This window comes from Triplophysa rosa, linkage group LG5, assembly GCF_024868665.1.
Source record: "Triplophysa rosa linkage group LG5, Trosa_1v2, whole genome shotgun sequence".
NCBI classification, from domain to species: Eukaryota; Metazoa; Chordata; class Actinopteri; order Cypriniformes; family Nemacheilidae; genus Triplophysa; species Triplophysa rosa.
Window position 1 is genome coordinate 19320697 of NC_079894.1, and position 15302 is coordinate 19335998.

The 15302-nt window shown below is 38.3% G+C and overlaps 1 protein-coding gene across 1 annotated transcript in view; it reads left to right on the forward strand.

Annotated features, from left to right (window-relative positions):
- Positions 1 to 15302, forward strand: part of epha4b (eph receptor A4b) — a 117634-nt gene that overhangs the window by 79811 nt on the left and 22521 nt on the right. Inside the window, exons 9-10 of the mRNA XM_057334208.1 lie at positions 13538 to 13605; positions 13885 to 14010. Coding sequence (XP_057190191.1) covers positions 13538 to 13605; positions 13885 to 14010 — 194 coding nt within the window. The remainder of the gene's footprint in view (positions 1 to 13537; positions 13606 to 13884; positions 14011 to 15302) is intronic.

Genomic DNA, 15302 nt, shown 5'->3' on the forward strand with positions numbered 1-15302 from the left:
GTTCCATTATGAAGGCTGGAATGGTGAACACCGTTTCAAGAGCTCTTCAGGTGTGTCGCCCGCGGGGTCTTCTCCGTGCGCTCTCTCTCTTTGTGTGTAGACGTACACCAACGCATACAAAACAACACAAAGCCAAAGCATGTTTAAGGTGTAATTGTTCTCCCAGCTGCTTAATATGATGGACCGGCCTCTCACCGCAATATAGTCGTTGTGCATAAAAGCACTCTTTGGCAGCAGTAACAAAATTACACAGTAATTGTATCTATAGGGTGGCCGACACTATAAGCACGGTTCATTTTGAGCTGTGAGATGTGAGTCAAGGCTAAAATATCGCACAGTCAGCACAAAAGAGAGGAAAACACTGAGATAATGAAGGCAAAGCAAGTTACCGCCTGTCAAGCACAATTACACAGGAAGAGAATCTTACACCTCCAGCTTGGAAAAAGATGATGGCACTCTTTGTGCGTTTTGAGCAGCCGGTCTTTGGGGAGGGAGTCTAAATTTCCATGTACCACAGTACCTTTCCAAAAGCTTTGCTGATACAAACAAAAGAAAGTCAGGTCTATGTGATGTGCATGGCTTAGTAAGTGGGACACATAGTCCGGACAGATTTAGCTTTGGTGCTCATCTGTGAAACACATGTTTGAACCTGGTTAAAAGTGGCAAAAAGCAACCCATTTATTCATGTATTGTTAATAATATTACGTTTGACCATATCAAAGTATTGGTGTTTATTTATTTATCGTTAATAATGTTACAATTAACCATTAATTTAAATATTGGTGTTGTTTATTTATTTATCATTGATAATAATTTATTTGACAATTTATTGAAATATTGGCATTTATTTATTTATCTATTTATTTATCATTTACATTTACAGTAATTTGCGGGTGGGATGTCCCCACCACTATTTGCCAAAGTCAATTTTGTCCCCACCACTTATTGGAAGAAATAAAAAATACGGAGTGTCTATTTACAGTGAAAATAGCCCACCTTGTAAGCAGAGGCTTTTTATACTATCAATCCGCCCAACACTAGCGACTTCAATGGCGTAGAGCATAAAGTGTGTGTTACTTACTTCATGTCGTCATGGGTTCAGATCTACTGTTTGCCAAAGTTGTTCCCTATCACATATCAGATTGTAACGGAATTTATGTTCAATAAAATGATGAAAATATTTGAAAAGTGGCTATTCAAGTAATACAAATACAAAACATTTAGCGCTTAATTGCGCTCTGCTGCTTTATCCGTCCTTATTGTTCTCGATATGCGGTTGCTATTGTCTACTGCAAGATAAATGATATTGTATTTGATAGAAAACTTGTCTCAAATAAATGGCAAAAAGTCACAGCTTTGCAGTTTCATGAAATGTATAGTTCAAAACAAAAATTTGAAAGTTCATTATATATTTGTAGCCTACCTATAGCAATGACCGAAGTAATAAGTGAAAATAAGAATTTTTATTTTTCCATCTGTTTAAATTGTTTTAAAACTCTGTGAGGCAACTGCACGCCGTATTCTTTATATAAAACATTCTGCTCTTGAAATACTTGATTATATATTTATATTAATGCATTTTGCAGACGCTTTTATCCAAAGCGACTTACATTGCATTGTACTATACATTTGTTTCTGACTATGTGCAATCCCCACTATGTGCAATTACTGTTGTATCCTCTCAAAGGGTTGACATTTTACACATTAAAACTCATCAAAACTGTGGAATAACTCATCTGTAACTACAAGAATGGTTTCAAATCCACATTAAGTATTTCACACTGATTCAACTAACAAAAACAAATTTATATTTGTTCATTTGTGAAGAAACTGTTCAAATGTTTTTTTTTTGTAGCGCTTTACTCATCTCACTCAAAAACATACTAAACTAAACTGTACTAAAGTAAAGTCAAGTAAAGTAAATACTATGATATTCAGTTAAAAGGCAACAACTGTCTGTCTGTCTAAGAAAATGTAGCATGGCAAAATGACAAAATGTTTATATGCTCTCCTACTTGTAAATCGCTTTGGATAAAAGAGTCTGCCAAATGACTAAATGTAAATGTATAAATGTAACATAAAAGCATGTGCAATCATGTTTAGTGTAATTTACGTTGTTTTTTAAAAACAGAGGCATTCTTTAACTTTCATTTTTATTGCGATGACCAACGGCTGTGTTCCGGTGAGGTGATTAGCAAATGAGAGTTTTATTAGGTGCACGGCCTCTGCATAGATTAGGGTGCACCCGCCATCGTGTCATAGGTCAAACTTCTTAATGAATTAGATCCTGACTGGTGTACTGAATCAAACTAATAAAATCCTTCTCTAAAAAATAGGATCATTATCGGCGTAATTTTCTCTCCCGCATTCTCAATTACCATAATGAATAGTTAACAAATTGGATGTTTCTCCACACCTATCAGAAACACATCCTGGAATTCAGCAGATATCACCATTTAATCTCCTCACTTCACTAATAATGACTTTGGCTGGAGTAAATCTTTTTTTAAAACAGCATGCCCCTTGGAGGGCTGCCAGTTTTCTTCTGGTTCTGGAGCCACGAAACAAAGGACTTAAAAAAACAAGGGATCAAGAGATGAGAGACGAGCGTTTTGTTTCGCATTCATTTGCGCTATCTGTTATTGCATGATAATGTAATGACCGCACGCTGCAGCGTGAGGTTATTTTTTCGCCGCAGGCTCCTGTGAGCTCAAGCGGTGGGTGTCGCTGATTGCCATTAATTTGAAGAGCCACTCTGCGTGATGAAAGCTTTGGAATGAGGGAGGCATTGCTCCATTCTGCTCCATCCTATTAGTTCTGTGACAAACCCACCGAGTGATTAGAAATCGTCTGATCTTTGAAAAAAGCCTGTCGTCTATGCTAATAAGCCTTGCTGACAGCCACTGCGGCCAATGCATTCCCTCACCCAAAATATGGAGCTTTGGATAGTCTTTCCCAGTCTCTCTCTCGCTCTCTCTCTGTGTATTGGCTTCAGAGTGAAATTCCAACAGAAGCTGTGGATTTGTTGTAGCTTCGCTTTTCTTTTGTTCTGCATTGCGTGTGGTTGAGATGTTCTGAAGGCCAGAAACAAATCTGTGCTGTTTTCTCTCTCTCTCTACCTCCCTCACTCTCTTTCTCTGTGACAGTATTGTGAACAAAGAACTCGGTACAAAGTGTCGTCATTTGTTGAATTTCTTCATTAGTGAGTAATGTCTGGATCATTCACTTAATCTCTCTTTTTGTTTATCTGTAATTGAGGCTCCTCAAAAGCTTTTACTTTGATTCAGACTCGAAAGACTGACTCGAACATTGACGTCTAATCTGAATTACTGTATACTGAATATTCAGACGGTGTCTGTCAGTTGTTAACAACATATAAACACAATGCATTGCGCAGGAATACTTGTAGAGCACTTTTGGTTTATCAAAGAACACAGTTTGGGGGTTCTTGATGTGCCTGTATTGTTCTTTGGAGGTTGTTTGATCAGTGTTGTGGTTTCGCTGCAAAAAATGTATTTCTTAATGTACATTTTTGTTTTGGTTTCCATTACAAATATCTAAGAATTAATAAATTAAGGTACATTTACTTGACAAGGAAAGTGACCCAAGATGTTTTATCTTGTTTTATGAAAGAAAATATAAGAATTAAGTAGGTTTATGTTTAAAACACGCAGAAAAAACTGCCATCTGCCAATGGGGTAAAAAATAAACTTTGAATTTAGTTTGACCTTTTTCGTAAGTACCTCATTTAAAAAAAATCTGGTTGTTTTAAACATAAATTAGTTTAATATTTTTTACGGGACTTTTCTCTGTGAAGTAAACGTATCTTGATTTAAGAAATTTAGACAAAGACAAAATGCATAGTATTTTGTTGGTATTTTTGGCTCCTCCAAGTATTCCTTCTCATGAACTGCAGAATACAAATTTTGTACAACCATTTTGATACCTTTACACCATTTTTTTGGTCAATATACAAATATTACAAAAAAATCCGAGTTTATTTTCTTTATGAAAATATTTGACGTTATTTTTCATGAAGTTTTTAAAACAAGCCTGTAGGACAGAACAGCAGGGGTCACTTTGTCTCCTGCGTTTCTTTAGTCCTCACATTAATAAAAATGTAAAATCCACATATCAGCTTGACCGTGGCGGTTTTGTGTTGTCAGCATGGGCGGTTATTTCAAGGTCACATGCTTATTGCCAAATGAAAGGCTAAGGTTGGTCACCTCCTGTTTTATAATGCAGTAGAAAACACAAGGTAATCAAACAAGCAATTAAGCATTATGAGCGGAAATAACTTCACGCTGTGCCCTTTGTGGAGTCCTTTCAAGCTTTATAGCTCCTCCTCAGGCCAGGCACACGGCAAACAGGAAGTCAAACATTTAACACTGCATGCCATTCATCATCATCGGGGACAAGGAGTGTGTTTAATAGGGGAATGGAAGACTACAGAAAGTCAGTGAGAAGGTCACATATTTTATTTTGCAACCCTAAAGTCAACGGCCATGAGATGATTTATTTTGTTAGAAAACAGGAAGCTTTTTTAGGCTTAAGGAGGAAGCAGTTTATAATAAACTGACGGGCATTTCAGGGTCATGACTTGGGCCAAACTGTCACTGATTACCCATTAGCAAAAGCCTTATACGATGCCAGCGCCTCTGCCCTCATTTCTATAGCCGGTCCACTTTATGTTTGTAAAATGAGATGCCGGATGAATTGAACCAGATGAGGTGATCGTAATTCAACACACTGCTGGAACGCGAGGGTAAGGGCAACAGTAGTCATGGGAATATCTGAGCTGCTTTTTTAACCTAATTGCAAGTCAGTTAGAAACACTTGGCAAGGACATGTGGCTGGGGAGGCTTTAATGGAGATGGATGCTGTGCCAGGAGGATGGAGAAAAAGAGACCCCTCCTCCTATTTCTGTAGTTTACAGGTACCAAACGCTCGGGTAGGTCACTCGACCAACGGCTCCGACAGGTCTCACTTCTGAAAGTCGTGAAAGCCTGGGACATATTTCTCATTATCCAGCTTGTCATGTGTTCACCTCCCAAGTTTCAAAGAGGTTTGGCCAAGGTTGAGAAGGTCATTTAGGCACACCACGCATCCTTCCAATCTTTGAACTTCCTGCACATTTCAATTCGAAACCGTTTGGTTTCAAAGCCCCCCTTTCACATCCGTATTTACCTAACTTGAGCACAGTTTAAAGGTATAAAGATTTCTTCTAAAGGCGCCTTATCATAAAACCCGTCCATCGGCGCCAAAGCTGTGAAGAAAGTCTCGTTCCCCGTTTGATCTCAGAGCTGTCTTTGTTTGGGCGGCTTTCTTACGTCCTTGATCTTGAGAGTCTCTTTGGGGAAGGACGTTTTTTAGACCCCGGCACCTAGCAGAGATAGGGGAATCAAAATATGTCTTAGTCAGCTCAGAGCCCAGGACGGGGCTGATAGGAATGGGCTCTACAGCTCCAGGGTTCTTGTTACAGTGGATCGCTTTCTCCCCAGCTCTTATTTCAGTAGCGTTAGTATGCCGCTGCCCAGCGAAGCGCTCCCAGCAAAAAGCACATGGTCAGCACTACCAGGTCCTGCTCCAACTCAAGCTCTCAAAGAGTGTCAAGACATAGATCTGAAAGTATCGCAGAAGATGAAGGGAGAAAAGGAAACGAACATTTTTAAAGTTACAAAAAGCGAAAAGGTCAGAGAAGGGAGAAGAAACAAAATGATACATGGAGAATGCGACGGAATAAGAGGAACGGTGATGTATTCCGATTGCAACCGTAAGGTCCCCAGGACAGAAAGCTGGAAGGCGGCGTGAAAAACGGAATTCAGGTGACAGCGTATTAGACCGGGAAGGTAAATTGATATGCAAATTGCGCGTGAGGCTCAGAGAAAGAGGAAATATGAAATATCTGAAATTTTGCAAGACCTGCACATAGCACAAGAATAGCGCTTTTTCTCCAGTCAGCAAAGTACAATAGCAGGCCCGGGCCAACGGAACATCTTAGATCCGTCTCTTCTGTGTGGCAGAAAGAGAGAGAGGGTGCAGTAAGCAGCGCAAAGTGATTTGTCGGGGCCGAGCAGAGAGAGCAGAGGCACTGCAGACCGAAAAGGAAGCAGCTCTCGCTCATTTGCCGAGGAACGCTGGGAGATTGGAGTCGTACATCAGGATGATCCTCGCTGCTTTGTTCTTCAAGGAGAGACGTTTTGTCAATATGAGATGCTCTTTTTCTCATTAGGTTCCTGAGAGGTCTGTCAACCGTACAGGCGCACAACGAGAACAGCTTCTTATGATTTGTGGACTTTGGTGTTCGCACACACGCTCTGTTTAATGTAAATGCATGCATGCTGTTGACATAAGCGGGATAGGACACATTTTCATTTTTAAGCATGATTCCATTACAGGACGGTTGAGTTACACGAGTTAAAGAATATAAACATGCCATTGACTGCTTTTGTAATACATAGACCTACAAATCATGTTGAAGGGTCTTTAGATGTTTGTCATTGTGGATCTAAAACAGGGAAAAATTTGTTCTTGTCAGCAAAACAACATTCACACTGTTGATACAGTAGGTACATTAACTAGCTTAAAATGAAAAAAAAAACATGTTCAAGTAAGCCTTGCTAATTTAACGATTAATTGATTTTAAACATCCATTTAAATAGATTGTGGTAATGAATTCAGCACCATCAAAACAATTCGTAATGCAAAAATGTAGACACCATACAAATATTTTCTTGTGTTCTGGCAGTGTAGCTGTTTGTTGCCATAATAAACAACTTGCTTAATGTTTCACAATGTCTTGGATTGCATAAATCATAAACATATGACACATATTAAATTAAATATTTTAATGGATTATTTTTGCATTCTTCTAAAGCCCTATTTTTAATGCATTATTTTTCTATAGTTTTCATGAACATATACGTATATGCCACACACACACCAACACAGTCTCACAGGAATTCGTAACAATTTTGCGAGGCGCCTAATTCGTATACATTCATATTCATACATATTCATCACTTATTGCTCCCTGAACTCTCTGTAAGTCGCTTTGGATAAAAGCGTCTGCTAAATGACTAAATGTAAACGTAGTGCGATTTGCTTTCAGGCCAGTGATGTTAGGTTAACGCCCCGTTCAGACCGCCAATGACACTCAGCGACAAAGCGACATGATTCCACTCATTTCAACGAAGAGCTGGCGACACGAGCGACAGTGACCGTTGGCGGCAGGAAGTGGGCGTGTCTAGCGACGCGACAAAGTTGAGAATTGCTCAACTTTATGCAAATGATGAGAGACTTTCGGAAGCGACTACCAATAGGAGTAAAGCAGCGGAGCTCTCGTCAGTTACTGTAGGGTTTGTTTATAAATGTTACTAGAGCAACCAAAGCTAGGAACGCCTTCTAACGACCTCGTAGCAAGAGACTAGCGACACACAGCGACATAGTCGATGACGGTCTGAACGCACAGTTAGGGTGGTGTTAGAGGAGGGGCAAATTCAAAGGAGCTTTCCTGTGGATCAGTGGTTAGAGCATGGCACTAGCAACGCCAAGGTCATAGGTTCTATCCCAGGGTATTGCACATAGTCAGAAACAAATGTATAATACAATGCAATGTAAGTCGCTTTGGATAAAAGCGTCTGACAAATGTAATGTAATGAATTAGCCACCTTGTAAAATAGTTGTGAGTTTCTGTTATATCGGTTGCACACACACAAGGAATCTGTTGTGGTTTTAGGAGCTCAGCACATAACTACTAGAAAATGGTATAGAATAAAATTTAAATAAAAGTTTTTTTTTTCAAGTAGTATACAGAGATGCAAGTGGAAGAGTTATTCCAGATATACTGTATATAAGTACTGTATATTACAACTATGCATTTTATACATTTTTCAACTATGAAAATACTAATATGTATTTACATTAGGGCTGTCAAACGATTAATCGCAATTAATCACACCCAGATTAAAAGTTTGTGTTTACATAATATATGTCTGTGTACTGTGCATATTTATTTTGTATTTATAAACCCATACACATACATGCATATATTTAACAAAAATATTAAATATAAAAATGAGTAGACGTTTATATATAACTTAAATATAAATACATCAAAATATTTCCTGTACTGTATGTGTATGTTTTTGTGTTTATGAATGCAAAATTAATATGGACAGTACCCAGACATATATTATGTAAACACAATCTTTTTTTCTGGATGCAATTGATCACGATTAATCATTTGACAGCCCTAATTTACATAATTTAGGGATGGGTATGAGTACGCAAGTACTCGGACGCGACAGCGCTGATCGATCATGCTTCGCGAGCGCCATGCGAGCGTGAAGCTCAACTTCCATAAGAATGGATTGAAAACGCTCATTCTGCTCCGCAACAATACAAACGCACCATTATATCTAAACACAAAATGTCAGGTGAGACCACTTCTATCAGACAGACAAGTCAGAGGAGCATAAGAAACTTTACCATCAGACACTGACAGAAAAAATGCGACAGGGCAAAGGAGATGATGCTGGAATTGATGGTGAATTTTTAATAATCTAACAGTGTTGATTTAATTATTTACACAATCTTGTCACAGCTTCATCAACATAAATTTTATTAATCGAGTACTCATCGCCCCCAATTAATCGAGTACTCATTTTTCAAACCTGTCCAGTACTCGAAATATAATCAAAAATGGCCATACCTAACATAATTATGCATAATCCTTGTGAATGTAGAATACTGCACTATAGAATATTGGGGGTCCTTCTGTCCAGCCGATTAGTTCAGTTTACATGATGACAAGCCTGTGTTTGAAAATCAGTATCAGAGTAAAGTGATGGTGCAGAATGAACACTGGCACTCAGTTTCACTATGTGTCATACATACATGTGCCAGTGACAGAATCATTCTCACTCTTCTCCGCCTTGCAATCACAGCTCCAGTCTGCCAAACAGCCACGGCTGGGCTCCCGTGACCCTGGCACGAGCGTCCCTTCTCCCCTCTGCTCATCATTACTGCCAAATTAAAAGCCAGAAGCGTCCAGTTCATCTGCCGACTCTTATCACCAGCTCGACCGTCTCCTTCGCCGTGCTGGATGGAGATCACGCTCATTACAGAATCCTTGGAACTCACCCCAAACCAATTATAATCAGAAATGATTTTAAAATGTACTAGTGCTTGATTGTAATGAGAGACTTCTGCATTTTCTTCTCAGATTAGCTGTCATGAGGGATTCATACTTTGAAACAAATTACCAAGCAGAGTTTAGTCGCAGGAGCAGGGGAGAGATAAACCTGAGAGAAGGGAAATGTAATTCGGCGATCGCTTCTCTGATTAAAGCATAATGCTGTTTGCAAGGATGCATAAAAGATTAGATGGTTACGTGTGGAATGCTGCAGGGACTAATTCGGTTCAAGAAGATCTTCAGCCGAGCTTCCTCACGACGTGCTGCATGGGAGATGAAATGGTTTTCGGGGCGATGTTTCTCAGCGGGGGTGACCAAGGTTGCTTTTGGAGATCTATCTTCTTGTAAAGTTTGATTCTAGAAACGCTACACAACCTGTAGTTTTCTATTTAAAGGGACAGTTCACCCAAAAATAGAAATTCTGTCATCATTTACTCACCCTCAGGTTGTTCCAAATCTGTATAGATTTCTTTGTTCTGATGAGCACACATTTTTAAAGAATGCTTGTAACCAAACAGTTCTTGGCCACCATTGACTACCATAGTAGGAAAAAATGATAATAGTAGTCAAAAGTGCCCCAGAACTGTTTGCTTTACCACATTCTTCAAAATATGTTTTTTTGTGTTCAATAGAACAAAGACATTTATAAAGCAATTTTTCCTACTATGGAAGTCAATGGTGGCCAAGAACTGTTTGGTTACAAGCATTCTTCTAAATATCATTCTATGTGCTCATCAGAACAAATACATTTATACAGATTTGGAACAACTCGAAGGTGAGTAAATAATGACAGAAGACAGAGACTGTGATTAGCTGGTTTGGATTTGTGTTATTAGGGTTGGATTTTTGGCTGTAAGATGTATAAAAATGATCGAAATATCGCAATATGGGTGTTGCAGTGATTTATGATTGTAATCAATGCTTAATACTTAAAAAAGTTATGCTCAGTCAAAGTGTTAGGTCAATAGCAGAGAGTCTGGTGAGATAGATATAATGTTGCTTTCTTTTCCCAGACAGAATGTGAAACATGTACAGTATGTTGATTCAATAACTTTTCATTTTTTTAAATATTTCAATATAATTCAGTTTGGTTTTACAACTTTGAGTGTTATTGCATTGCATACTGCAAATCACATGATGTAGAACGCAGGGCTGTAGTCAAGTCCACCATTGTCGAGTCCAAGACAAGTCCAAGACCAGGCCGGTTGCATAAACTGCTTAGACTAGTCTTACAAGTTAGTCATCATTTTTTTTTCTACATGACTGATCATAACTTCTTCAAGTCAGTTACATACAAAGGTAGATTGGTCAAATTGAAATATGAAAAGTAAGACTAATTAGTCCTAACTATTTGCTAGTCTGTGAGAATAGTTGTTAAGACACAGTCTTAACTTAGTGGCTATGTTTATGCAACTGGCCCCAGGACTAGTCGAGACCGAGTCTAAAGAGGTTGGAGTCCAAGTCAAGACCGAGTCCAAATGAGACGGTCCAGACAGAGACAGAAAAAAGAATCCTCTTCAAAAATCAAGACCACATACTTTATTTGTAATGATCAAAAAGCGGATCAAATTAGGTCATTTTATTTACTATATGTATAGAAATTTCACCAAAGTCACAAAAAGCCAAAGTGCATCTTCAGATTTTCAGTCTTTTTATGGTAGTGTAACAATCACATTCTGGGCTGCCAATGGAAAATGTTCCCATTCTCAGCTTGTTGCTTCATTGAATCAATATCACTTTTGCCACCGCAATAAATGTTGAAAGAATGTAGAAGTTTCAACAAACATCATTATTGTGATCAGTATTTTCTTTAGTTGGGTTCTTGATTCTTGTGTTTTATCGTTAGGTTTTCATTGTCTGTTATAACAGTGTGCTAAAATACAATTGTTGAGGCACAATATCACAGTAACAGTTTAATTTGGCACAGTATCTTAGCGTTGTGAACCAGAACACTCAAATCAGTCATTTGGTATAATTTCATTTAGTATTATTTATAATCTTTTTTTACAGCTTGACACCCATCACAAAAAGTAACCTACTCAAAGAGGAAAGAGAATGAACTTAATGAAAGTCAATGAAAGTCAAGAGCCCAAGAAGCTGGTTAAACTCAATGGTTTTGTTTGGATGGATGTAAATATCATCGGACTCGGTCGAGACCAACTAGAACATTTGGTGAGTCCAATGACCGAGTCCGAGACAAGTCCGCGTGCAGATACCAACGAGTCCAAGACAAGTCCGAGACCACCAAAAAACGTCCCGAGTGGTCCGGACTCAAGTACTACAGCACTGGACTAGAACGTTATTGCATATCACATTTTTTTACTGGGTTGCTCAATGGACATCTTAGCATCGCCCCCGTGCAGCTATTTTCTAGTCACAGCTCTTGTCTACTTGTATGAAGAAAGAGTCACGTCTTGCTTTTTAAAATATGTGACCCTGTCTGTGAAATCCAGGTTATGGTCTCAAAATCAATATATGAATTTATGATCATCAAAGTTTGATTTGATTTATTTCACTATTTCAATCTTTGACATGGCATTGCTCAGTCAATATGAAAGATATCAAGGTTATATTAATCACAGAATGTTCTTTACATTATATGGGACGGTTCTATAGAAAACAGTAAATCACAAAAACATGAAGAAAAAAGGGGAGCAGGATAGGACCTTGAGTCGGGAGCTGAACTTGGGTAGGGCATTTGCGCTATATGTCAGTTCTGACCGATCACTAGTATAAATGTACAGTATATATTCTTTTGGTATTATTTAATAAAAAACTCTTCAGCTACAATTTAGAGACATGTTTCAGGCATCACCCCCCAGACAATTTCATGTAGACTCCAACTGCATAACTAGTTCCATTAGTTAACAAATGAGAGGGGATGTTTTGTACTGATGTGTAAAATGATGGTAAGCCTGAATACTTTTATACAGCATGTGTTGCAGTATATTGCTGCAGGCAGCGGCAGACTGTTTCTGTATCGTACCCACAGAGACCCAGAACACCAGTGGGTATTTTTAGACCTTCCAACATGCCCACAGAGAATACTCGTAGAGTACGCTCAGCACACACATAGAGAAACACACTTTTATGATGTTGAACGCTTATTAAAACTCCTGGTTTAACACTTTCCTTCATGTTCAGTGGGATGTTTTATGGATGGCACGCTCATTCAGACTCAATTATAGTGATATATACAGACTGGAAAACTTGCGTGAGTTAGCAAGAAATTCCATCATGAGTGATATTACAGCCAAATGTACATTGTACAGTATAGTATATAGAGGAAACTTCATCTCATGAACCTCAGAAGAAGCACGGGAACAGTATTAATCTTTGTCTCACTCTCACACAACAGGGCTCAAGACTAACTTTTTTTACTAGGAGCACTGTAGCCCCTGACTGAAAATTTTAGGAGCACAAACGAAAAATATAGGGGCGCACCTTAAATCAGCCTGCAATGCAATTATTCAATGATTTTCCCCAAAATAACTGTATTACTGATACTGACAAATAAGTTACTTGATGACCGCAGATTTGGGAGTGTACAGAAAAGCTTTGTTTTTGATTGGTGCTAAGTAGAGACCGTAATCTGAATTCCTTTCAGAAATTGTGTTTGTCAAAAAGTATATATTTAATTGTTTACAGTGTTACACATTAAAGCAAAATGAAAGGCCTCGTGTTATGTTCTTAAGATGATTTTATTGTGTATTAAGGACACTTTTCCTCATGTTCACCACACATGTATGTAAATATAACGTCAAATAAAACTTAACAAGAGCATTCGCCTGTCGTTCATTCTGGCTGTGAACGGATTTGAAATGATCCAGCGCTGTCTCAATTAATCCACAGATAAATGACGTTTCCTGAACTCTTCCGCGGTTAGTTTCGTTTGAAACGTCTCAAATATCAAATCGTTGGTCCTCGGGCTCAAGAAATCCGTAACAGCAAACAGCGACTCGTATTAATGCGCTCATGTTGTGTGTGTGTAAACTTGTCAATGACGACCTGGATTGTGAGCATCCGCGGCAGCGGGAAACATCAGTGACGTGAGTGACCCGCGCAGTTGACTATCACACACAGCCTGCACTGGTGGCGGGCTGGTGTTCTACTCGTCTTTCCACATGAAATAACAACTAGAACAAATTCCAAATTGCAGGTCGCACATGCGCGAGTACTTGTAAAAAATGCTCGTGCTGTCTCTAAAACTGGTCGCAAAATGCGACCATTTAGTCGCAGTCTGGAGCCCTGCACAACCCTGAAATCTAGGAGCCCACACAATTTTATGGCTGGTTTATAAAACTAACCTTTTTTAAAGTGATCTTTTCTTGTGTGTTTTAGGCATTGTGGTTACATCAAAGCAAAGCAAGATCCAGATGAAGAAAAAATGCAGTTTCAGAACGGCAGAGGTACGGTGGCCAACACAACACACAGAAAACAAACTCACACACTATCAAAACAAATGGCTGTTTTTAGAGACAACATAAATGTTAAAGATCTTCTCCCAGTTTCTGCTGGAAAATAAATCAGTGTTCACGCTCAACCTCACCATTACATTTATCTTCTCCAACATTTTTAGGGGACTGTTTGGTTTTATGATACGGTCGCGTCTTGGCATTGATGCCTACTCAACAGCCCAGAGTAAAAACTGTGTACTGTTTTTTCTCTCTCTCTTTGTCTATTTGTAGTCAAACTGCCGGGAACCAGGACGTACATTCACCCTCACACTTACGAGGACCCGAATCAAGCCGTCAGGGATTTCGCCAAAGAAATCGATGCCTCAACTATACGTATAGAAAGAGTTATAGGTGCAGGTGAGAGGATAAAACAATATCTACTACTTTTCATCTAGAAATAAAATCCATGGGAATCACGCAGATAGAACTGTGTCAATGTGACTTAATAGTTAACTTTATAAAACGTTTTTTATAACTCTTTTGACGACATGCAGTCAGTCGGGTGCTAATGTATGTCAAAGTTTTTTATTTGAGCTCTCATTACAGAGAGTCTGCCGGCTGTAATCCTCACACACAAAGCTGTTGCTTGAAATACTGAGCTGTTAATGCCGGGTATCTGTGCGTCTGAACACGGCTTTGAAATTTCATTTTCCTGGGTATACATTTTCCCTGTGAGCATGTCTGTTTTTCCATTTCTTTCACCTTATTCTTTTTTTATCCCTCTTCTCTCATGGTATCGCTCTCCTTCTTTATCGTTTTCTTTTTGTTCATCCATTTGCAATAGTGTCTGCGCCTACGATGAGCTTCTTTAAAGCTTTTGAACTCTGAATTAAATCATATTATGGAAAAGATTGTATGTGTGAGAACAGATACGTACAGTAATAGTAAGTAAAGTATAGTTAAGTAAAAGATGTCTTTAACCCCGAGACGTATTTATGAGATTTTATACATCAGCCAAGAGAGCTATTCAAACTTCACGTCTACCCAATTGCTTTCAATTTTTCCAACTCTGAAATACTTTTTTATTGGTCAATCACAGTCAACATGTTATGGTATAATATTTGTGTATGCTGAACTCTATAATAACAATTCTTTCATAAAACCTATTTTCTATATACCTTTTCTAAAATAATAGCCAGCCATGTAAAAACCATGTAAAAACTCATCATAATTGCCAAGTAGACCCAAATTGCAGAAAACCAAAAATATGTTATTTTTTATGTTTTGCTTACACGTCAGTGTATTTAAATGGAGTGAAAAGGACGTTTTTAATGATGCTGCTTTTCATTTTTTGTAAGAGAACAAGAGGTATTATGATTTAACAAGATAAAGAAATTTTACTTACTTACTGTTTATCTCATTTGTGTTTATCTTTATTTCTCCTAAGGAAGAAACATCTGAAAATAAGTTAATACTAAAAAAATAAAATCTCACTTTCATCAAAAAGATCAACCCCTGAGCAACCTCAAGTTTTAGGATGATACAAGATCGCAGATTCAGCATCTTTTTTTTTACACTTCAGTATATCCCTTTAAAAGTGTGAGAAACATTTTTCTTTTGAAATTTTAGACTTCAGAATTCTAAACACTACAATGGCCACATAAGTCACAGTTGTAAAATCCAGCTACAGGATGTCCACGGGTAGTCAG